The sequence below is a fragment of the Abramis brama genome, assembly GCF_963993115.1.
Source record: "Abramis brama genome assembly, chromosome: 24".
Lineage (NCBI taxonomy): Eukaryota > Metazoa > Chordata > Actinopteri > Cypriniformes > Leuciscidae > Abramis > Abramis brama.
The window spans coordinates 7,429,435-7,454,906 of record NC_139986.1 but is presented as its reverse complement, the minus strand read 5'-3'; the positions used below and the strand labels follow the sequence as shown (position 1 = coordinate 7,454,906).

The following is a 25,472-nucleotide window of genomic DNA, read 5'->3' as shown; positions in this document are numbered from 1 at the left end:
TCATCACTGTCTCCTCTCCACCAGTAAGCTGGTGTGTGGTGGGCGTTCTGGCGCAATATGGCTGCCGTCGCATCATCCAAGTGGATGCTGCACATTGGTGGTGGTTGAGGAGATTCCCCCATCTATGTAAAGCGCTTTGAGGTCTCAGAAAAAGCGCTATATAAATGTAACAAATTATTATGTGTAGACTTGTTTTGAGAATCTCAACTTTTTTTCAATACAGATGAGCTGTCAGTTCAGAACACCTTGAATGGAAATTAAGCCAGCTCATTATATATTCATGGGCTGCACATTTTCATTGGCCTGGCAGAAGAATTTTTCAGGATTTCTTCAGTTGTGTTTGCTCTGGTTTTTATTGTCAATATCAGAAAGCAATTTCTTTCGATTCGATGGAGCAACATTTCATGGATGAAATGGGAATGTGTTTGAATCACAGATGTTTATGGAGATTGCTTGCTTTTATAATATTCACACTGCGTCCCTGTTATTATTTTTAAAGTTACCATGAGACTTTTACACTACCATACAGCTCCACTTTATAGTGTTTTGGAACCAACATTAAAACTCATTTCAAGCCATCTATACACTATATATTACACGTCTATTTATTATACACTGTCAGGAAAAAAAGCTGTCACTCGGACTCTACCCATTAAAAAGGTTCTAACATGTACCATTTGGGTACTAATATGCACACTTTGGGTACAAATATGTACCTTTTGAAAGGGTACCGCCCCAGCTTTTGTACTTTTATCTGAAGCCCCTTTCACACAGAGCGTTGATCCCAGAAAATTACCATAGGATTGCTAGAGTGCCTTCTGTGTGAACACAAACGCGTCCTGGGATTGATCACGGGATCGATCCTGGCATAGGGACCTAGTAACATTGCTGGGATCAGGCCCGGAAAGCTTCCTGTGTGAACAAAAGGCAGGATCAATGACGTAGTTATCCTGTGACTCCTTCCATGATCACAACGTAAATAGTCCAGGCCTGGTCCTATCTCATCCTTCACTGTCGTCACTCCTTCTTTTATCCTCCTGTAGCTCCTCCGTGAGAGACACAAGGCCATTGTGGTGCTCATTAGCAATCGCGCCACCGGCCTCACTTCGTTCTCTCGGCTCCGCACTACTTTTATTTCATCAGATACTATCATCACATCAGCATAAATGCATGCTAGAAACAACATGGAAAATATTGTCTAAAACCCTTTCAAGTCTGTAAATAGTTATTTATACAGAACATTTATACAGTGCTACACAATCACAAAATGCTTCTCATTATTCAGACAATATCATATAAAAAAGTCAGCAGCTGATATTATATATAACTTACCCCTGATGTTCATTTAGAACTGCTGTGCGAGAGTAAATCACTGAGTTTAATGAGTCTTGTCACTTAATCAGGCCGCTGCAGGACGTGATTATATATGATCACAGAGGGAGGTTTTTTCTCAGATGTTCTTCCTCTAAGGTGTGGAGAAATGTTTTATTTATTTTTATTCATGTCTAATTATTAGACCACAACCGAGCCAATGAATCACAATTGAGCATGTTTATCAGGTGCTTCATACCCCTCAAAAATATTTGCTATCACTTGTAATGAATCTACTAGATGAACGTGAAATTTTGCAGGAGCAGGCAAGAGAAGGAAGTGAAGTATAAAGAAGTTGAAATACACTACAAGGATATCTATATTAAATACAATTAAGCATGCATGAAACTCAGAAAACACCTTTTGATATATATATTTGGTTTTAAATTGTTTACTTTTGCAATGAAAATTACGCAGATACTCGTGAGTTTGCTTTGTTTACTGTTCCTCAGACATGCCTGAATAAATCAGTGTGTGTCATCCAGTGTGGCCTGAAGTGACTGTGGTGTGTTTAAGAAGGGATTACAAATCAATGCTTCTCCTGAGCTAGTTCACTGTCAATAGTCTGATATGTTATCAACACCCCTAACACTCAGTGCAGTACATGAACTCCCAGTGAAACATGACGTGAAAACAGCATCAAGATGTTCATGATCAAACTGGACTCTGTTTCCATTGATTTGAGTTGGGTCAGCTTGCAACAGTATATATTTTTGCAAACATGATAGAAAAAAAAATAAATGATTCACAACACATACAAATTTGATAGATCCCTTTCTACAGCCAACGGTGGGTTTACAAGAACCCACACATACTGATGACAGTGTAATAAATTCAAGAGTATTGACCTGGTCCGGGTGCCAAAATTTTACTCCAGCCATTTTCTCTGTTTAAAATAAATGTAATAAGGTGCAAGGCATTGCTAAAGGGCATTGCAAGTCTGCATGTCTATGGTTATTGTTAATTGGCATTACAGGTCAGATTTCTATACAAAAGAAATGCCTTTTATTAGAGTTTTGAGTGTTGTGGAACAGCCTCTCAAATCTTTCTTTGTAGTGTATTAGTAGTTGCAACCCCAAAATACCGCTACATGTGATTGATGCACTGTGACACCCATTGAAATAAATTCAACTTAATATATGATATATATTTGTATCATTAAAGGAATGCATGAATTAATTGACTGCAGTAATGGAACCACTAACAGATATTTTAGCCATAACATTAGCGGAAATATCTAAATATGTAATGAAGTTGCACTTGGAAGCACAACAAGAAAATTAGCTTTAATTACAGTATTCGATGAAGGTCAAAGTAAATGAGAAGCGCTGGGAAAAAAATACAATACTGCAATCACAGACATTCCTATCTGGGGATATAGATTTCTCAGAGGACTGTCGGGTTAGCTGAAAAAACATTAGGCAATTTGCTCTTTAATTTCTACAGAGGTTGTCAAACTGACATGTTTGATTCAGGCAAGATTGAATTCAGGCAAAGTATGTCTGAGACACAAATTGACCTGACCTTTTCAGGGAAAACTATTTCTGTTTGAATAGTTTAATATGAAGAGATATACAACAAAAAGTTGCTGTGCCAAAAAATAAATAAATAAAAATAGTAAATAAATGAAATTATTGCTATATGTCCAAATTAGCTTTTTCATCCAATTTAATTTGGTTAAAATACATGAAATCCTTTCCAAATGTTGTCAACATTTGAAACTCTACATTCATTCTAGTCATTCTTGCTGCTGGTCCAAAATTTTAAAAAATGTGTGAAGGCTCTTGGATTTGGTCTGCTCAAGGAGTGTTCTCTCCTGGAAGGTTTTCCTTTTAAAAGTCAAAATGTCCTGTCATCTTTTCTTAGGACCCTTTTCTCTTATATTATCTTAAGCATGGAATATGTTTCTTTTCATTTCCGAGTGCAGAGGTTATTTTAAAGATGGTGCTGTGGAGGTTGTTTCATAAATGAAGCCATCAAGTGACTCTTCTGAATGCTCGAGATGATCTTAGCTTGGATACTGACACTCAGTCCCAAAGAAAAATTACAGTTTGTGTAAAAGCCTGTAAGTTACATGGAAAGACACCTTTGAATCTGGGCCCTGTCCCAAATGGCAACTTAAATGGCCTCTTCCTCTGAGTCCGCACTTTCGTGACGTAACGCCACTTCGACTGTCGGGAACAAGTCTGCTGCGGAGTGCGGGTTCGGAAAAAGTGTGCATCCAGGGCGCATATCGACCACAAAGGGGGTGCTCACGAGCACCCTTCTGAAACCTAAAATGACTAAATAGGATACCCTGCATTCTCATGTACTTAACAGACAAGTGCATGCGGCAGCCATTGTAAGTCCACAAGACCGAGTCAAGATGAAAGCAAGATAAATACGATTAGTCACAAAAAGCAGAAGTACTCACATTTAAATTTGCAAAGGTTGACCAAAGCTGCAAACATCCTGATGTTAGAACAAGATTTTTAACAGGATTCCTGATTATTTTAGTCTGAACTCAACAGATTGAGTGGCACACTTAAAAGTAGTAATAATAATAAAAAAGACACTGAATTTGCAGTTAACAACTATATTTGACACAACAGCAGACCTGCAGCCTGTGTGTGAGCAAAAAAAGAACTGTTATACCTGCAAAGCGGGCGTTTCTTAAAGGCACAGAAAAAAAGAAAAAGAAAAAGAAAGATTGTTTCTGGGGGGATGTAATAATAAAAACTGTAACCCCTTTAAAGTTCTCCATGCACACAGTAAATGTCATCACCAGTAAAGCCCTCCTGGCCTATCCATCAAATTTTGATTGCAATGTGTTTGTGTTTCTGTCCTTTTCTCTAGATTTTTATATTTGAGAATAACATCTACTACCGGGCCACTGTGGAGAACAGATCCATCCGTCTTGTTTCTACTGGGAAAGAGGGTGTGATTTTCAATGGCCTAAGCGACTGGCTCTATGAAGGTATGAAAGATAAAACATCTACATGTTTTTATGCCTTGCAAAACTAAACGTGATTTTCTTGATGAGGCTTTGTCAGGAGGCTTGACAACTAAGGTGAACTTAGCCTCTTTGCATCTTTAAAGAGTATTGTACCAAAATTCAAGTTCAGGGAAGAAGGAGGCGGGAACCAGAAAACGGTCAACATAAAGTTGAATCACAAACTGAATAACAACAAAAAGGGACGAGCAGCAGTGGCCTTTCTGCCGACTGCTATATAAAACATAATAAAACAACAACTTAAAATGTCGCCTGGTCCTCTCGCGCCCTTCAACGGTGAAAGATGGTTTTCTGTGCATTGTCAAAGAATCAAAGGAAGAACAATCAATAGCCTAGAATCTCCCAGAATGCACCGCTACCTTTGACAGGACTCTGGTTGTGGATTTTCACCCTGTGTGATGTGAGTCTCCCATTTAAACTTTAATCTGAGCTCATATTGCAGCGACTGACCCTTGCCATGAGTTTATGAGGTGCTGAAGGTCTCGAAATTGACACTTATTATTTATTGAAAGGGTTGAATGTATTAAAGAGAGCAGAGACTCATCCTGGCCTATTTCTGTTGCTCCTGATCTCATTCTCTCTGCTTCGGTTCACAGTATTTAGTTTTTACATATTTTTTTTTCAGAACATGCATCTTCCTGATTGGATGATTCATATTTGAAGCCATTTTTAAAAACCCAATAAATCACACACCTGTGACGTGAATTCTACATTAATGTGCCAAGTAGCTTGGCAACCCTAAACAGCCTTCAGGTACCCATTTTCTACAGACAAAGTTCCGGTGTGGGTTCCTGGCCGTGTCCCTTCTCGAACCGTTCCACGCATTATTACTGCAGAAACATCCTGGTTGCGTATGCAACCCACCATTCCCTGAAGGAGGGAACGGAGGACGTAGTCGACGTCGACTGAATGGGATCACGCAAGGGAGCCTATCTTCTTCGAGCATGCTTGAACGAGCCAATGCGTGCAATGGCGACGTGAATTGCATCACGCGCTCCGCCCCGCGAGACGGGTATAAATACGGAAGCGGATGCATACACCATCTGTTTTTCGCTGAGGAGCCAAGCGTAACTCGGAGTCAGTGGTGGTCCAGCTATAGTGGCAGGGAACTATAGCTGTATATTCTCTGTATATATAACTATATTCTCCTTCAGGGAACGGTGGGTTGCATACGCAACCAGGACGTTCCCTTTCAGTCGAGAACGTCAGACGTAGTCGACGTCGACTGAATGGGATCTTAATCCTGGAAAACGCCACTAGAGCTGCCACCATCCAGTGCCTAGACAAAAGCCTGCTGAACCTCCCGCATCTTGAGGCGGTGATAGGACAGGGCTTAGGCCAGGGAAGTCACTGCTGTTCCGCAAGACCTGCTCAGTAGACTTGGATAACACTGGGAAAGCGTGCCCTGTCGATGGAAGGAAGGGACGCTACGGAAGCCACATCCAGCCCGAAGGGGGGAATCGTGGTAGATACACATATGGACTGGGTCGAAATGTCGGGCAGCACAACATATGGGATGTCACTGGGATGACTCCAGCCTATAACAGGGGGGAAGATCAACCAAAACAGTGACGGCAGAAACTCTGCCAAGGGAAAGACACGGGCTCACCGCAGGGAGCCGTACCGTGGAAAAATACACATATGGGATCGCCGTACGGATCACAACATATGGACCCTTCCTAAAACAAGTTCCACCAACGCATACGAGTGGTAGGCCTAGCATAGGACGCTCCGCCACGTCCGAAGCCGCAGGGGGTATGGAGGAGCTCAACAGGGTTCTGCCGAAGGGGAACTCAACTGGAGCAGAATGGCGCACGTATTCAGTCCATAGGAGGGGAATGGCGCAGCAAGCCGACACATCGAGCGGGGCTACGGTGTTAACTGGCTTCTATGTGAAGAGAGCACACGGGAAGCAACCGGCTCGACACGTAGGCTATAGAATCTAGCGAACATGTTGGGTATCGCCCAGCCTGCAGCTCTACAAACATCTGAAAGCGAGGCACCTTGCACCAATGCCCAGGAGGCGGCTACACTCCGAGTGGAGTGAGTTCGCAATCCCGGGGGACAAGGTACACCTTGGGACTCATACGCCAAGATGATGGCATCCACTATCCAGTGGGCCATCCTCTGCTTTGAGACAGCCTTTCCCTTCTGCTGGCCTCCATAACAGATGAAGAGCTGATCTGAGGTCCTGAGGCTTTGCGTTCTGTCAACATATATCCGTAGGGAACGGACTGGACAGAGAAAAGCCAGGGCTGGGTATGCCTCCTCCAGGGGCAGCACTTGCAGGTTCACCACTTGGTCCCAAAAGAGAGTGGTAGGAACCTTGGGCACATATCTAGGCCGGGGTCTCAGTACAACATGAGAGTTAGCCGGCCCGAACTCCAGGCACGATTCATCGACCGAAAATGCATGCAGGTCCCCTACCCTCTTGATGGAGGCCAAAGCGAGCAGGAGAACTGTTTTCAAAGACAGGACTTTTAACTCAGCTGCCCGCAGTGGCTCAAAGGGAGGTCTCTGCAGTGCAGTTAACACCAGAGACAAGTCCCAAGAGGGTATAGAGGGGGGACGAGGCGGATTTAATCTCCTCGCACCCCCAGGAACCTGACGATCAGGTCATGCTTTCCAACGGATCTCCCATCCACTGCATCGTGATGTGCGGCAACAGAGGCAACATATACTTTGAGGGTGGAGGGAGACAGCCCTCGATCCAACCCCTCTTGCAGGAAAGAAAGCACGGCGCGGATCAAGCAATTTTGGGGGTCTTCTCGGTGAGAAGAACACCATTCAACGAATAGGTTCAAGGCGCAAGCGTGCCTCGTAGAGGGCGCTCTCGCAGAAGTGATGGTGTCTACGACTGACTGTGGTAGATCACCTAGAACCTCCGCGTCCCGTCCAGGGACCAGACATGGAGTATCCAGAGGTCTGGACGCGGGTGCCATATGGTGCCCCATCCCTGAGAGAGGAGGTCCTCCCTCAGAGGGATGGGCCAGGGAGGGGCTGTCGAGAGGAGTATGAGTTTGGGGAACCAGGACCGGTCGGGCCAATAAGGGGCGACTAGCAAGACCTGCTCCTCTTCCTCCCTGACTTTGCACAGTGTCTGTGCAAGAAGGCTCACTGGGGGAAACGCATACTTGCGGAGCTGACTCCTTAGGAAGAGATGACAGGCGAGTTGCGACATGTGACGGGAGCGTAGACCACCTTGATGGTTGATGTACGCAGCGGCCGCAGTGTTGTCTGTACGGACCAGTACATGCTTGCCGAGCAGCGGCGTTTTGAGGCGTCTCAAGGCAAGGTGCACTGCAAGCAACTCGAGGCAGTTGATGTGCCAATGCAGTTGGGGGCCCGTCCAGATCCCCGCTACTGCATGCCCGTCGAACGTGGCCCCCCAGCCGGTGTTGGAGGCATCTGTGGAGACCTGTTCTAGGGGCACTCGGCCTGGAGAAACGAAGGGTCTAACCACAGGCTGAGAGTTCTGCAGCAGGCTGGGGTGATTCTCACCCGTAGCGTGCCGCTGTGCCAAGCCGCCCTCGGAACTCGGTCGTGAAGCCAGTGCTGAAGCGGTCTCATATGAAGGAAACCGAGCGGTATTACTATGGCTGCGGCTGCCATATGCCCCAGGAGCCTCTGAAAATGTTTCAGTGGAACCACTTCTCTGCTCTTGAGCGTACTCAGGCAGGTCAGCACCGACTGGACACGTTCCTATGTGAGCCGTGCCATCTGTTGGACCGAGTCCAGCTCCATACCGAGAAAAGAGATCCTCTGCACGGGGGCGAGTTTGCTCTTTTCCCAGTTGACCCGAAGGCCCAACTGGCTGATATGTTGGAGCAACACATCCCTGTGTTCGCACAACTGTTCCTGGGACTGAGGTAGTATCAGCCAGTCGTCGAGATAGTTGAGGATGCGAATGCCACGCTCTCTCATAGGAGCAATGGCTGCCTCCGCGACTTTCGTAAAGACGCGGGGAGACAGGGCCAGCCCGAAGGTTAGGACTTTGTACTGATAAGCTTGACCCTCGAACACGAAACGCAGGAATGGCCTGTGTCGCGGCAGGATGGAGACATGAAAGTACGCGTCCTTCAGGTCGACCGCTGCAAACCAGTCTCGGGGACAGATGCATCGAAAGATGCGTTTGTGCGTTAACATCTTGAACGGGAGCTTGTGAAGGGCCCAATTCAAGCGTCGCAGGGCCAAGATTGGCTGTAACCCACCTCCTTTCTTGGGTACAATGAAGTATGGGCTGTAGAAGCCCGACTTCATATCGGCTAACGGAACCGGTTCTATTGCATCCTTCGCCATTAGGACTGCGATTTCTGCACGCATAACAGGGCCCGTTCGGTCAACACTGAAATGTACAGAACGCCACTGAACTTGGGCGGATGCCGGAAGAACTGAATCGTGTAGCCGAGTCTGATGGTACGGAGGAGCCAGCTGGACCGGCCGGAAAGCTGTCTCCAGGCTTCCACAAACCGGGACAGAGGAACCAGAGGCACCACAGACGTACCCGGAGTGGGGCAGCGGGGTGGAGGTCAGGGACCTGGCTCGGAAGGCCCGGAGGCGGCCCGAAGCGAGGTCTGAGTGTGCGAGGCAACACTTACCTGACTCCACTGGTCAGCAGGGGTTACGGGAGAAGGCGTAATCGGGTCCTCGGACCGTACCCGACTGCCGGCTGGCAACACAAGAGGGGACCGAGGGGTGCAAGGCTTTACAGGGTCGCACACCGCCAGTCTGACCCTCTTGGGGCCCAGGAACAGGAATTTTCTCTTGTGACAATTGGGGTACCACTGGACTCCGGAGAGCCAGTGGCGGAACGGTAACCATCTGAAGAGCTCGTTCCCCCGTCCCCGGGCAGCCTGTATCAGGGACGCTTAGTCTTACAGTTGCCACCTGGCTTGGCAGTGACTGATACAGGCTGGGCGGCCTGCCTGCGGCTCACTCTACGCTGAGGTCTGGGTGAAGGCTGCTGCTGTAGGCCAGAGGGAGCGGAAGCGGCAGCAGGGGGACACCCTCGGCGACGAGCAGGCGGAGGAGCCACCGGTGGCGGGGTGATGGCAGCAGCGGGCCGCTGGGGCAGGATGTGCGCCTGGGCGGTAGAGAACTGTTGGGTGCAGCTCTCCACCGCGTTGCCGAACAGCCCAACCTGGGAAATTGGGGAGTCCAGGAACCGAACCTTGTCCGCATCCGATAAATCAACCAGGTTGAGCCAACTATGGCGCTCCTGGACCACCAGGGTGGACATCGCTAGGCCGATCGCGCAAGCCGCAATGCTTGTGCTCCGGAGAGCCAAGTCAGTTGCGATGCGGAGCTCACTGATGAGCGCACGGCCTAGACTACCCCCGTGCATGTCCATGAGTGCTTTGGCCTGGTAGACCTGAAGCAACGCCAGGGCATGCAAAGAGGAAGCGGCTTGCCCACAGGCTCTGTACGCTCTGTCCGTAAGAACAGGCGAGCGACCACAGGCCTGACGGGGGAAACAAAGATCTCGTAATAGCCTCGTAACCCTTCACCACTCCTCCATCAAGGGTAGTGAGGGGGGAAAAACTCTCCAGGTCGCTTCCAGCAGTAAAAGGTGCCATTCACGATCTAGTAAGCTCTCCATGCACTTCGGGTAAGAAGGGCACTGGGGCGGCGGGCTGAGAACCAGCACGGCCCGCCCCAAGATACCAATCATCCAACCGAGACTGAGCGGGACACGGTGGAGGGTTCCACTCGAGCCTGACAGCCTCGGCGGCCCGTTTCAGCATAGCTGACAACTGAGGATCTGGCTCGGGCAACGTTACACTCCCCGAAGGGGATAACGCAGCCGAGTTGTCATCTCCAAAGATCAGCTCACCCTCCAATGCTGCGATCGGCATCCTGTCCTCTGGGGAAGCCGTGAGTGAGACATCCGTTCGGTCCATTACAGAGGGACCAGTGCTCTCAGCAGGGGGCTCCACCAGTATCGGTGTGATGGAGGAGTGAGGAGCCCACAGGCAATGGTTACCGGGCGGAAACTCCATCACTGATCTCCGATCACCCATCCCACACGGCACCCTGGGGTGGGGCGTGGTAATGGGGACTGCACCTTCACGGACGAAGGCGAGTCTCGATCTCAACACCGAGACAGTCATATTCACGCAATGGGAACATGAACCGTCCACAAAAGCTGCCTCAGCGTGCTGAACACCCAAACACGTGACGCAGCAATCGTGACCATCAGAAGGGGACAGGGAACGACCACATCCAGAAACGCACGGGTGGAATGACATCTTGAAAAAGACGCAAACGCACCCGTGTTGCTCTTTCAGGAAGTGAGAAACCTCTCACCAGTGCCAGAGCACCCAGGGGAATGATCGCTGCAACACTGACAGGGATGGTGCAGCCTGTACCAGTGAAGCAATCACTCATGTCGCCCTCAACCAGCCGTCAGACAAACAAACACAAATAGAAATGTGATGCTGTTAGAACAGCAGTTGAGTGCTCAAAAAGCTCACGACCACCGCTGCTCGCGCTGTAGAAACACCAGCCAGGGAGAGACTTCCTGAAGAAGCACCGACACACTCGCTCATTGTAGAAAACAACACTCTTCAGAGATTTCGTCATAGAGAACGATCGGCTCCGAAGCGAAAGACAGATGGTGTATGCGTACTTATACCACTTCCATATTTATACCCGTCTCGCGGGGCAGAGCGCGTGATGCAATTCATGTCGCCATTGCGCGCATTGGCTCGTTCAAGCATGCTCGAAGAAGATAGGCTCCCTAGCGTGATCCCATTCAGTCGACGTCGACTACGTCTGACGTTCTTGACTGAAAGGGAAAGGGGATTCCAGGTCGGAATGACTGGTTCAACTCCGGCCCTAAAAACTCGAAAGGAGCCAGGGAGCGGGGGCGGAGAAAAGCTGTCGCTGTCCATGGCAATCTAGTTGAGCAATGTAATAACGTTGAACTACATTGCTCTTTAGATCTAAATATATAAATCTGTGCATAAAGAACGGTTTCATTTTCATTATGTCTCCAAAAAGGACAGATGAGAGTACTAAGACATCACTGCTCATTTCTCAAATCTGTAGATACACGCAGCCAGTTCGCAACAGGCTCCAGTTCGCCTGGAACAACTCATTTATTACATACAGTACAGAAAAGAAGACTCCATTATGTTCTTAACAGGTCTTTTTAAAATCCACAACAAATATTTGATTCTACCAACATCCCTTGTGAAAAAAGGGATTCATTTTTTTCATCATTTACTCATGTAATTTCAAAAAAAAAAAAAAAAAAAAAAGCTTAAATTAAATCTGTTCATCATATAAAGTGATTGAATATCTTCGCAAGACTTGGATTAAATCACTTCATTCATATGGTTTAGTTTTACGTTGCTTTTAGAACCTTTTTATATCTTTTAAGTTTTGGTTACCATGGAACTTATTTATAAAACGTGCATATGCACAGAATTGAACTTAGAGTGTGCATACTCTAAAATACACCAATGTTCAGATTTACAAAAAAAACGTCTTTGATGTGGAAAAGTACTTAGTGCCACATAAACGACTCAGGTTTCATTAAAATCTCCATTTCTTAAAGGTTTTGAATGACATGAGGGTAAATGATGACAGAATATACATTTTTGGGTGGACTATCCCTTTAAGTAGGTCTCTTTGTATGTAATTTCATAATTACTTGTACTGTTTTTGAAATATGGTTAAAGTGTGCTGCTGAATGTATTGACAAGCATTTATGGTAAATTATAATATACTTTTATTTCTAGTGAAACTTGTATGTCATGTTTTTAAATATATTTGTAATTAAACATTTGTAATGATGAAGTTTAAAACATTTAAAATATATTAACTTTAATTTGCATTAACACACAAAAAAAAAAAATCACAATCAAATAAAACTTCAGTTAAAATTAAAAAGTACATGTGCTTTCATATGTCAGTCAACACATTGAAATAAGTGTATTTATTCAAAGTCTGATAAAAGATTATAAAAATATAATGGTTTAAAAAGTACTTTAAAATAATTTTTTAATTTGACATTATAACAAAGTGCAATTTTTAAAGTGTTAAGAAACATGAACGTGTACTCTCTTTAAGTACACTAAATTTGAATTTTATTTCATTAATATTATATTAACTGCAAGTACAGTTTTTTATATACTTTTAAAATGTGAAGTACACTACAAGTGCTCATTCACTACAATTAAGCACACCTCTTTTTCACTTAGAATTAGCATTCACATTATCCAAATTATTTCTTTCTGACTATATTGTGCAATTCCACCTCTCTTCATTTTAAATGCTAATAGTCTATTAACACTTCCTATGTAGTGAGTTCTTGCTGACATGCTATTGCATTTTTGGCCATGAACAAGTGTTTAATGCTTGTGATGGAGCGTTATCGCAGGAAGTAGTGAGTGAGACAGAACACTGTCTCGTCAAATGAAAAAAAATAATAATAATTCACTCAGAATCCTATCCTGTCTGTTTGGTAACCATGGAAATTTCACCTATCAAATATGTATTTTTTCGAATCTTAAAGTGCCCATTATTTTGTTTTGAAGGTCTCCTACAACAGATTGATTTGCATCCAAGGTCAAGCAAACACTTTAATTTTCACATGATATATATTTCAGCATCACCACTTTTCTCACAGTGTCTTAAATGGTTTGATAAAGGATTCAGTCTCTATAAATCACTCCTTTCAGTGAGCCTACTCTGCTCTGATTGGTCAGATGGCCTAGTTCGTTGTGATTGGTCTACCGCTTACAACGCTTTATGGAAACGAAACACCCATTACCATAGCTGAATTTCAGCTCCAAAGGCTTCATAAGCACTTCTGTACACAGTGATACGAACAGTAACGATGCCGTCAGTTTTACTGTAAAAATTTGGGTCTTCATCTTAGGAAGTATATGTAATGTGGATTTTCTTTTGCATTGCATGTCTTTTGCATTGTTCTTTTGCATTGCATGCATTGCATGTTATGCATATATATTTGTTACAAGTCTATGTAGATTTGTGCAGGAAGCAAGATTGGAATTACTGACAACTTGTTTCAGGCAGTTCAGTTCGATCTTTGAAACTTGGAAGACCTTTTAAATTCGCAAACAGCTATATTACAAACTACATGAACTCTGTAAAAAAAATCTATAAAATAACGGTAAAATACTGGCAACAGACACCAGCAATCTACTGTAATTCTACAGTTTGAATTCTGTGAAATTTCAAAAACAGTTGCAAAAACACCTAAAATGGCTATAGGCAAGAGTAAAAACAACATGAACATGTGAGAAAGGAAAAGATGGTAAACATGGATAGGCGAAGACATACTCGTACTCAAACTCCTATATTCACTGTGAAACAGCCATTCAGCGCTATTGTGCTATTGCTTCATATGCACTAGCCAACAATGCATTGTGTACTACATTACAAAATTGTGATACATAAATTTAGTGGATTTGAAACTCTGAACTGTCCTTGACTTCCTGTCCATGGGTTTATGGTCAGTCGCTGTTTGTGTGTAGTTCAGTTCATCCGCAGATCCTCTGAACGAAAAATGAATCGTAAAGCTTTGGTGCAGTCTGAGGCTGTTGAATACAAATCCGGAGTCTGTTCTGCGTGTGGAGGGGAACAGGTGGCTGTGCATTCATTGGCGATGGAGTTTATGGCTGCTGGACCCTTCTGGATACAGAGTTCCCTGATGTGCTTAGGGAAAGGTTAATGTATGTTAATTCAGATTACCCATGCCAACCCAAAAAAACTAAAACAACCAATATCCATCATTGCAAGAGCATTTTAATTCCTCCAGCTGTATGGATTTGCATTAAAGTTGAACGATCCACAGTGTTCATCTACTTAATGTGATTTGAAAGTGGCTGAAAGTTATTATGAGGAAAGTGTTCTAATCAACCTCACCCTACACAATCTCCTCTCTGTAATTTGGAGATCAAGAATGTAGATTGTTGCATTGTTGTGACTAAGTATGCTTTCTTAGAGTAGTTCATCACTTTGCCGAGAGGATATTAATTACCTCAATCAGTCTGCATAATCATTGCTGAGTTTTAATTACCCCTGAATAATCAGTGAACTGCATGTATAGTTCTAGCTGTGGCAGACCACGTCTGCTCTAATGAAGATCATGAAATGAACCCTGCAAGAAACTCACATATAAGGCACACTTCGTGCATTTGCTTCTGCATGTTCGCAAGATCATAAGACATCCCGTTTGCCATTTCATGATTCAGAAGGGTCCCCTTTGTAGCTGCTATTCTTTTTTGCCGAACCTGCAGTAGTGAAGACTTCATAGAAACAATTAAAGTGTAAATAAACCTGTTTCTTATTTTGTTTTGAAATACAAAAAAGGTAGAAAACATGAGAAAATAATTTACTTTAAGATTGTTGCCACTTTTTTGGAGAGGGAGCCTATTCAAATGTTTAGTTCTTTATCTGTGATAAAAAATTGGTGGTCCCACTTTATATTGAGTGCCTTTAAGTACTGTGTACTAACATGACTAAAATGTTTAAGTCCCCATATATATACAGTGGGTACGGAAAGTATTCAGACCCCCTTAAATTTTTCACTCTTTGTTATATTGCAGCCATTTGCTAAAATCATTTAAGTTCATTTTTTTTCCTCATTATTGTACACACAGCACCCCATATTGACAGAAAAACACAGAATTGTTGACATTTTTGCACATTTATTAAAAAAGAAAAACTGAAATATCACATGGTCCTAAGTATTCAGACCCTTTGCTGTGAAACTCATATATTTAACTCAGGTGCTGTCCATTTCTTCTGATCATCCTTGAGATGGTTCTACACCTTCATTTGAGTCCAGCTGTGTTTGATTATACTGATTGGACTTGCTTAGGAAAGCCACACACCTATCTATATAAGACCTTAAAGCTCACAGTGCATGTCAGAGCAAATGAGAATCATGAGGTCAAAGGAACTGCCTGAAGAGCTCAGAGACAGAATTGTGGCAAGGCACAGATCTGGCCAAGGTTACAACAAAATTTCTGCTGCACTTAAGGTTCCTAGAGCACAGTGGCCTCCACAATCCTTAAATGGAAGACGTTTGGGACGACCAGAACCCTTCCTAGAGCTGGCCGTCCAGCCAAACTGAGCTATCGGGGGAGAAGAGCCTTGGTGAGAGAGGTAAAGAAGAACCCAAAGATCACTGTGGCTGAGCTCCAGAGATGCAGTCGGGAGATGGGAGAAAGTTGTAGTAAGTCAACCATCACTGCAGCCATCCACCAGTCGGGGCTTTATGGCAGAGTGGCCCGACGGAAGCCTCTCCTCAGTGCAAGACACATGAAAGCCTGCATGGAGTTTGCTAAAAAAACACCTGAAGGACTCCAAGATGGTGATAAATAAGATTCTCTGGTCTGATGAGACCAAGATAGAACTTTTTGGCCTTAAGGCGAGACACGGCAGGCAAAAACATTGTTTTTTTTACTGGTCAATTTTGAGATTTTTGGATATTTGTCTTCAATAACATGTCTTCTTTCAGACTGTGGTGAAAAAAAGTCCGAAATACACATTTAGGTCTTTATTTTATTACACTTTGTCTGTTTGCGTCTGTAGATTTCGCGTAAATTCAACAAAAGTTGTCGTTGTAAATCATCCCGCCGATCCGCGATCTCTGTCTGCTCTCTGTCATCACAGGCACGGCTGGAAAGCTCTCTCTTCACTGTACAATGCTGTCGGATCCAAATATGGTAATTTCCTTTTTATCAGCAACCAATCGCGAAAGTAAAAGTGCTGAATGCGCAATCTCATTGGCTGATGATAAATCTTTAAAGCACGTTTTCTCAAAATTACCTTTCTCTCATACTCCAAGTACGAAATCTCCACTTCAGTAGCACCTATATACACCAAACTTTCCAGTCTTGTACCTAGTTATATTATGAAGACATTTACAGAGGGATTTGTAAATATATTATTCCTAGACTGATTTATATAACATTTTATTACAAAAAACATGGCGAAAATCATTTTTTGACAGTATATTCTGATTTACAGGATAACAAAAGTAGATATCCATAAATCCCTTTGTAATTTTTTCCCCATCTAATATGTGAACACAATGAAAAAATCATTTTTAATCTGGCTTTATCCAATACTCAGATTTCGTTTTTTAAAATGTATACAAATTAGCGCATATTTAATTAGATATTGCCTAATTTGCATATTTAAACATTAAATTACAGGAAACTTGTAATACATTTTTTTTCTTATCTTAATGTAGGTAATCAACTGGGAAAGTTTCATGGTGATATCTGCTAGATAAAAATTTTACCCTATTCACCTATAGTGTCTCGTCTTAATTCTAAGCGGTATGTGTGGAGAAAACCAGGCACTGCTCATCACCTGTCCAATACAGTCTCAACAGTGAAGCATGGTGGTGGCAGCATCATGCTGTGGGGGTGTTTTTCAGCTGCAGGGACAGGACAACTGGTTGCAATCAAGGGAAAGATGAATGCGGCCAAGTACAGGGATATCCTGGACGAAAACCTTCTCCAGAGTGCTCTGGACCTCAGACTGGGCCGAAGGTTCACCTTCCAACAAGACAATGACCCTAAGCACACAGCTAAAATAACGAAGGAGTGGCTTCACAACAACTCCGTGACTGTTCTTGAATGGCCCAGCCAGAGCCCTGACTTAAACCCAATTGAGCATCTCTGGAGAGACCTGAAAATGGCTGTCCACCAACGTTTACCATCCAATCTGACAGAACTGGAGAGGATCTGCAAGGAGGAATGGCAGAGGATACCCAAATCCAGGGCTGCGTTCGAAACCGCATACTTCCCTACTATTTAGTATGGGAAAAAGAGTAGGCGAGCGAAAAAGTATGTACGAATCCAAAAGAGTAGGCGAGAATTACCTGGGTGACGTACTAATTATCGCGAGATTCGGACTTAAGTGCGTTCGAATATGCCTACTTTCCTACTATATAGTAGGCGAAAACAGTACGTGAAGGAAGCAGTACGTTTGAAACATCAGTATTCATAAAAGAGTAGGCGAGAAGTTCCCGGATGGCTTACTGCTTCCGGCCAGATTTTCGAGTGCTCAACCGATGGATACTCTTCTATCCCAGGAGGCCACGCGAGAGGATACGTCATTATCAAACATCGCAGAGATCAGCGACGCGGGTGCTTTCAAATGTGAGTAAACACGTTCCTTGTGTTAAAATTGCATGTGTTGAACTACTGTAGAGTAAACTGTTGAAGTGTTGGAGGTGTAAAGAGGTTACACAGTATAGTATAGTTATGATTTCGCTGTAAAAACACGTTTTATTATGTATAACGTTAGCTAACAGGGGAGCTCCAGTAAGGACACGCAAGTTAGGTCTCTAAAGTGGATTTACATAAACCATATACATCTTAAAGAAGCTTATTTTAAATGTCTATTTACATCTGACAGGAAAATCTTCAGTAAGTATTGCAGAAGAGCACATCACATCATGAAATAGACATCTGAGTGATGAATGTGTGCTATTATGTAGAACAAATCTATAAAGTAACTAAACATAAGTTATCTATTTTATTTGTCCATTACTGTTGATAAATTGAGGAACATTTATGTTGGATAAAAAGTTAAAACAACCTCAACATGTAAATGTAGTGTTGAGTTCATAAATAACAGAGGTAATGTGAATCTTGTCTGGATGTTACAGGGACAGATGAACAGATGTGTGTTTTAATGTGTTTAAATTTAACTATTTAAATATTAAGTTGTAGTTCATTTTAATTATATTGTAATTTCAAACAGAGCTATTACAGCACTTTTCTGATTCTTGATTTCTGTGCATTTGCCGCACAGCTTTTGTGGAGCAGGACCTGCAAGGGAAGATGATAGCGGCATTTGTGGAAAAAAGCGTTTTTGTCTTCTAAATAATACTGAAATCAAATTACATTGTGTGGTTAAAATGACTGCTTTTGTGTTATGTTTGTGCATTTTTGTAGGATCTGAAATGCCAGCAGGCTGGTGTGAGCACTGAGGATGAGGAGCCCAGAGCTGAATCCTGGAGATGGTGCCATGGACGAGACCCTCCATCACTCCACCAGCCCTTACGAGTCCCTCCATCACTCCACCTGCCCTTATGAGACCCTCCATCACTCCACCTGCCCTTATGAGACCCTCCATCACTCCACCTGCCCTTACTGCCTCAGATTGTGAAGCACAACACTATACGCAACAACCTCAGTGCCTTCAGCCTACATACATGATTGTAGTTTGAATAAAGCTTTGTTTCATGTGTTGACTTGTATATGCATTTGTTTATTGTGTGATGGTGACTTTGATTCATTCTTTTACTAATTTATTGTAAAAAACATTGTTGTCAGTAAATAAAATATAATTATTTAATTAATGCTTTAATTATTGTTTGAATGAAAATGTAGATATGTTCACTACATACACATCTAGAGTGTATTCATGCGTAGCTATTTCATATGACATTTTAATGATACTTTACCAAAGATAAATGTTTCGCATATAAAATCAAGTTTTCTCCAAAGGCGAATCTTTGCACAGCTGCCCTTTGTGCAGACATTACAAATGCTGAGGAAAACCGTTCTAGGTAGAGCTGTCCAGTTACTGATGTTATGAGGTATAGGATATACAGTGCAATGCATAAGTTAATACACCCATGCTAAAGTTGACTAAAAAGAGGAATAAAAAATCATATTTTGGAATTGAACTTAATGCCGTAATTTACAAAATTAGGAAAAATCCAACCTTTTAGGACACCAATTTTCTTTGTGAATGAATAATGTATCGTAAATAAATAAATGTTCTTCCTTAAAATACATGGTGCATAAGTGAGTACACCCCTATGTTAAATTCCCATAGAGGCAGGCAGATTTTTATTTTTAAGTATTTTTTTTAAATTAATTTTTAGGATACTATGCATCCTGATAAAGTTCCCTTGGCCTTTGGAATTAAAATAGCCCCACATCATCACATAGCCTTCACCATACCTAGAGATTGGCATGGTTTTATTTCAGTTAGCCTAAAAGCTAGTTTGATTTGCATTGAGAGATGATCTTATGGAAAGTACCCCATGCCAATCTCTAAGTTCAATTTCCAAAATATGATTTTTTATTCCTCTTTTTAGTCAACTTTAGCATGGGTGTATTAACTTATGCATTGCACTGTATATATATATATATATATATATATATATATATATATATATATATATATATATATATATATATATATATATCATGGGTTTGCATACATAATATGAAATTTTATACACAGGAAAAAATAACCTAAGGCTGAATATCTTAATATACATTTTCTTAAATAATTCATTATAATACATTAAAAAAAATGCATTTTTTGTTATTTATAGGCCTGAGGGATGAAACGAGAGTTAAATTCAACAAGAACAAAGAGGACAACAAAGCAGTAATTGCCACCTTTGCTTGTGGTTGAAAATGTTTGGATATAAAATAAAGAAATTAGCAACATATACAAGAGATGACAATTTTGAGATTTCGTAATAAAAATAAATAATATCGTTAAGGATAAGACGGAGGGTCACATTAGTAGGCTTAAATATAAGAACTTAAATCAACCCTAAATGTATTCACAAAATAAATGGGCAGCAGTTTCTTCAAAAAGACCACAAAATGAGCAAGTTTAATCAATATCAAGATATTTACAGAGAGATGAATTAAACGTGTCGTTCAAATCTTTTAAGCTGTTGCGCGTGTGATAACGCGTCGTAGGTCACATGATAACGTCAACATGGCAGATGTCCGGTTCGCATTCATACTCAACGAGATCTGGCTATAAAGTACCTACTCTTTTAGCGCTCGTTAAGTAAGTACTCATTGAAATTAAGTACCTACTCATTGAGTATGCGGTTTCGAACGCAGCCCAGGTGTGAAAAACTTGTTGCATCATTCCCAAAAAGAGTCATGGCTGTATTAGATCAAAAGGGTGCTTCTACTAAATACTGAGCAAAGGGTCTGAATACTTAGGACCATGTGATATTTCAGTTTTTATTTTTTAATAAATGTGCAAAAATGTCAACAATTCTGTGTTTTTCTGTCAATATGGGGTGCTGTGTGTACAATAATGAGGGAAAAAAATGAACTTAAATGATTTTAGCAAATGGCTGCAATATAACAAAGAGTGAAAAATTTAAGGGGGTCTGAATACTTTCTGTACCCACTGTATATATATATATATATATATATATATAGTATGAATATGTTAGACTTAAGGTTATCTATAAGCTTGTGTGCTCCAAAACAATGACAAAATACGCATTTAGAAGATATAAGCGTTCAATATCTTACAGTCTCTCACTTCCGCCAATATGGATCAGTGATTTTGATGACATCACTCTGCACTTCAGCTTCTCATCAGATTTTCTATCCAATCAAATGCCCTCTAGAATCTGAAGCGTCCTGCCCCCTACATTATAAATAGACACTGAAGCTGCAGCATTGCACCATTTCTATATGGTGAATGGCACATAGTGCACTATATAGGGCAGGGTTCCTCAAACTCGGTCCTGGAGGGCCACTGTCCTGCACCGTTTAGCTCCAACCCTGATCAAACACACCTAGCTGTGAGTTTCTAGTGATCCTGAAGACATTGATTAGCTTGCTCAGGTGTGTTTGATCAGTGTTGGAGCTAAACTCTGCAGGACAGAGGCCCTCCAGGACTGAGTTTGAGGAACCCTGATATAGGGGATAGGGAACCATTCAGACACTGTAAATATGTATTTTTGGGCAAATGATGTGTGGTTTCGCATTAGTGTCACGCAAACCAGTCCAGAAACACTATAGTACAGAGCTGATCATATGCACATATCACACATACCAGAAAACGTATCAGATCCATTTAAATTTTGTTCAGAGTGCTTTCTTTTAAAGCGATATGGAGGAGATCTGGATGAGTTAGACTGACTCGGCATTAGAAACAGCACAGATGAGTAGAAGAGATAACACTGATGCCATGCACCAACATAAATTGCTCACTTTTGAAACTACACATCCTCAGCATGGTAATGTTCACTGTTTTACTTTAGTAACAGTTTCATATTAAATCTGAAAGGGGAATCCATTAGACTGTGGCTGTCTAATGTGGCTTTACCGAGCTCAACGGCTCTGGCCGTTAATCACAAAATAAACTAAATGCTATTGGCTATTTTAAAAAAGGAGAGCATTTCAAGGCACTTCAGTGGGCCTTTAAAGGGTTAGTTCACCCAAAAATTCAGGAAAATTCTGTCAGTAATTACTCACCCTCATGTTGTTCCAACCCCGTAAGACTTTCGTTCATCTTCGGAACACAAATTAAGATATTTTTGCTGAAATCTGAGAGCTGTCTCACTCCTTCATAGGCTGCTAGGTAATCAATATCTGCTGATAGCTGTCTCTTAGCAATCCCGAACTGCTTCATATCACAGTCATGATAAAAGCATCGATGTATTCACTCATCCATAAACATTATTAGATCGGTCGGCTTGACGTTGACGACAAGATCCATAATTCTTAGCAAATGTTGCATCATCAAACTACGCCTTTGTTATTGTAAAGAGGTTAGCAACCCCTAGTGGCGAAAAATTCCATACTGTACGTTTAAAATGGCCAACTCCCTGATCAGTGCCCTGACTACTGAACTAGGGAGCTGATTGAGATGCACCCCAACAGGAGCAAACCAAAGTCACTTGAAGGCAAGCCTGCAAAGGTTAGCGAAAAAATAAAAGCGAAACGCATGCTAGGGAGACCATGGGCCTTTTTTTTCATGGATGTCAATGGAGGAGAGGCTTCACTATACTGAATAAACTCCTTTTGTGTGAAAACGGTTTATCATTTAATGAATCGACAGTTCGCTAATCTTCAACATGTTTGCTCTTAAACTTTCATTTTCGATAAGAGAAGTCATGGACAATCGCGCGACAGGTATGATTCAGTTTACGGCACTTCTCATTCATTTCTATGGTATCCGCAAACAGGGATTGACTGTCGCACAACTCTGAATGAAATGCAATGACATCTAGGCTTTAATGTTATTGGTTTTCAAGGCACATGTGATCCAAAGTTAGCTGTTATGCTTTCTCCAATGGTAGGGCCAGAGACCCAATCTCTCAATAATAAGACCATCCCTAAATAAACCACAGAAGGAGAACACAGGCACAGCAAGACAAAAGAATATCAACATAAAAGTGCTAAAACATTAAACACAGGGGAATCATGACAACATTGTTTTTCTTGTTATTTTAAACTAATGTTCTGTATTTGAAAGGATGGATTTTGTAAGTATCTGCAGCTAGTGCATGACATTGAAAATGTATAAAAACTGTTGCCATCCACACAATGAAAACAAATGTAATCTTCTGTTTGTATTTATAATCCAGTAGTTATATTTTTTTCTCAAGTGGCTTTTGAAGGAACTGCTTCAATGTCAACATGTTGTCCCTAATAATCCCACTAAGCTAAGAACACAATGAACCTTTCTTAACGTAATGGAATGTTTTGATGGTTCAACCTTCATTTAATATTTACCTTATTGAAGAAGTTTTCAGATATTTGTCAGAAACATGTAAAACGTAGGATTTATGTGGGCTTAATATGGCCACTTTCCCTAATGATGTGATTTTTAAGCACTAAATCTGGCAGAACCTCCTGCACTGCGGAGTGCTGACAGATTGTGAAACGCTTATGACAGACCTCCCTACACCTCACTGTGATATGCTTCAGCCCAGCACTTTTTGCCTTTCTTTTGCATGAAGTTCAGCAGTTTCCGACATTTTGATGCTCTCACCACTTGCTCTGCACTACTGACAATCCCACAATCCCTCATACAAGCCTGCCATTCAGCTTCCATAGAGAATTAATTGAAAATACCGCTCAATCTAAGGCAGTGGACATGTGTGTTAACCCTAGAACCCAATGCGGTTTATATATATATATATATATATATATATATATATACAGTGTATGTATATATATATATATATATATATATATATATATATATATATATATGACCATGTGGTTTGCTGGAACAGTCTGCGATGCTTAACATAAAGTGATTTTTATTCAAGTTTAATGTACATTAGATCATGTCTCTTTTGTCATCTGACTTGCGTCCCATTATTCAGTAATCTCAGGGGCTGGTTTTGAGGACACACTATGATATGCTGCTTCTTGTTTTTCTGATAACTAGTTTCATCAGTTACCCATGTTCCCCGCCATCCCCAGATCATTAATCTGATTAAAGCGTGTGTGCAGTTTGTGTACAGTCATATCCTCAAGTGTCATTACTGTGTTTTAGACTGCAATCTCTTACTAAGGCTCTCTACTGCCCCCTGTTGAAGTGAGCTGAGATTGTTTGAAAGAGGAAGGAAACTGTCATTTCTTTTTTTTTATTTCTTTTTTTTTTTTTTAGAAACTGTCATTTCTGTTTCCATGAGTTTCAGTGATTCATATACACCCCTTTTCTGAATACTATTTTCCTGTCCTGTTTGTTCTGCTGGAAATATTCATGCTCCTTATATGCAATGCTTTCATTTGCTTGCACCAGAAAAGTCATTAACCAGTTTACAAACAGTAGTTTGCTACAGTTCAAGAAGCAACTAAATAAATTCAATTCAATCTATTTAAGGCAACTTATCTTTTTAAATATACACTTCTGTTCAAATATTTAGGGTATGTTTTATTTTTTATTTTTTTAAAGGAAATTAACACTTTTATTTAGCAATGACACCTTAAAGTGGCCAAACGAGACAGTAAATGTGTTTATAACGTTACAACTGATTTCTATTTCAAATAAACATGAACTTCTACTCATCAAAAAGTCCTGAAAATATGTATCATGGTTTTCACAAAAATATCGAGCAGCACAAATGTTTTAAAAATGTATAATATTTTAAAATGCTTGAACATAAGATGCTTTTTAAAAAACTTACAGTAAAAAAGTACAGTAATAAGACTATAAAACAACCTAATTTTTTGTGATTTGATAAGATAAACAGCCACATTTATAAAAAGTAGCATGTTACTTGAAAATGTGCATTATTTTGAAAACACGCTTCTGAAATAATGAAGTCAAGGTTAGTAGTCTTGCAACTTTGATTTAATACACTGCTGAAAACAGAGCGCACTGTCTAAAAGTGTAAAAGTCCTTCAGATTAGCTGCTAATGAGGCCGATGTGTTTTACCACTATATCACAAGAGAGCATAATCACAGATATTTTAGCAGTCCACAGAAATGATCAGCGCTCTGACAATATCCTCCGATGTGCGACTCGGAGACGCAACACCTCTCTGATGCTCTATCAGTTTTCTGCACAGAAGTGTTAATGATGCTGTTCTTGAGATAAAACTGAGGATGAGTTTGGCTCTCGGGATGGGTCGGGATGGTTGACTAATCACCTGGTTCACACTGACTGTAAAGGGGGTCGCACACCGGACGAGAAGCGCAGCATGTGACACAGCTGGAGCTCTACAAAAAATAATAGCAAAACAAATGTCCTGTTTATTTCTGTTTATTATATCTGTTTCGTTGATAGACATTGAATTATGGAATATTGCAGTATTTATTGATTTATCCGTTTTATGCCGTCATAAACTTTATCAAAATAACTTCCCCGACATCTCTTCTCTTCTATGATGTGTTTACTGGCGTGAGGGCGGGACAACCTGTCACTCACATGAGATCGACCAATAGCAAACCATCCAAACAATTCCCGATGAACAATATCACCCTCCCTACATTAGTTGGATATAGATCACAATAAAAAATATATATATATATATATCGCAACTTCTGCCGACTTATACCATTCTCAACTGGTTGACTGCTTTTATTGTTAAATTTAAATAAAACTATATAAAAAAATGTTGTTGATTGAAAGAAAGCATAAATAAAATAAAATATAAATATTAGATGAAAAACTTAGTTAAAACAAGTTTAAGTACTAAAATTACTCACCTTAAAAATAAAATAAATTAGAAAATAAAATATAAATATTCAAATCAAAAACCAATTAAAATCACACAAATCTCATAACAAAAATGAAAATGAAATATAAAAAAATAACAACTAATTCAAAATATTAATATAATAATATGTAAATAATACTAAAATATCA

At 41.3% G+C, this 25,472-nt stretch overlaps 1 protein-coding gene across 1 annotated transcript in view; it reads left to right on the top strand.

Moving 5' to 3' along the window:
- The window catches only part of dpp6a (dipeptidyl-peptidase 6a), a 185,623-nt gene that overhangs the window by 120,270 nt on the left and 39,881 nt on the right, over positions 1 to 25,472 (top strand). Inside the window, 1 exon segment of the mRNA XM_084103255.1 lies at positions 4,207 to 4,327. Within this exon segment, the coding sequence (XP_083959381.1) occupies positions 4,207 to 4,327 (121 nt within the window).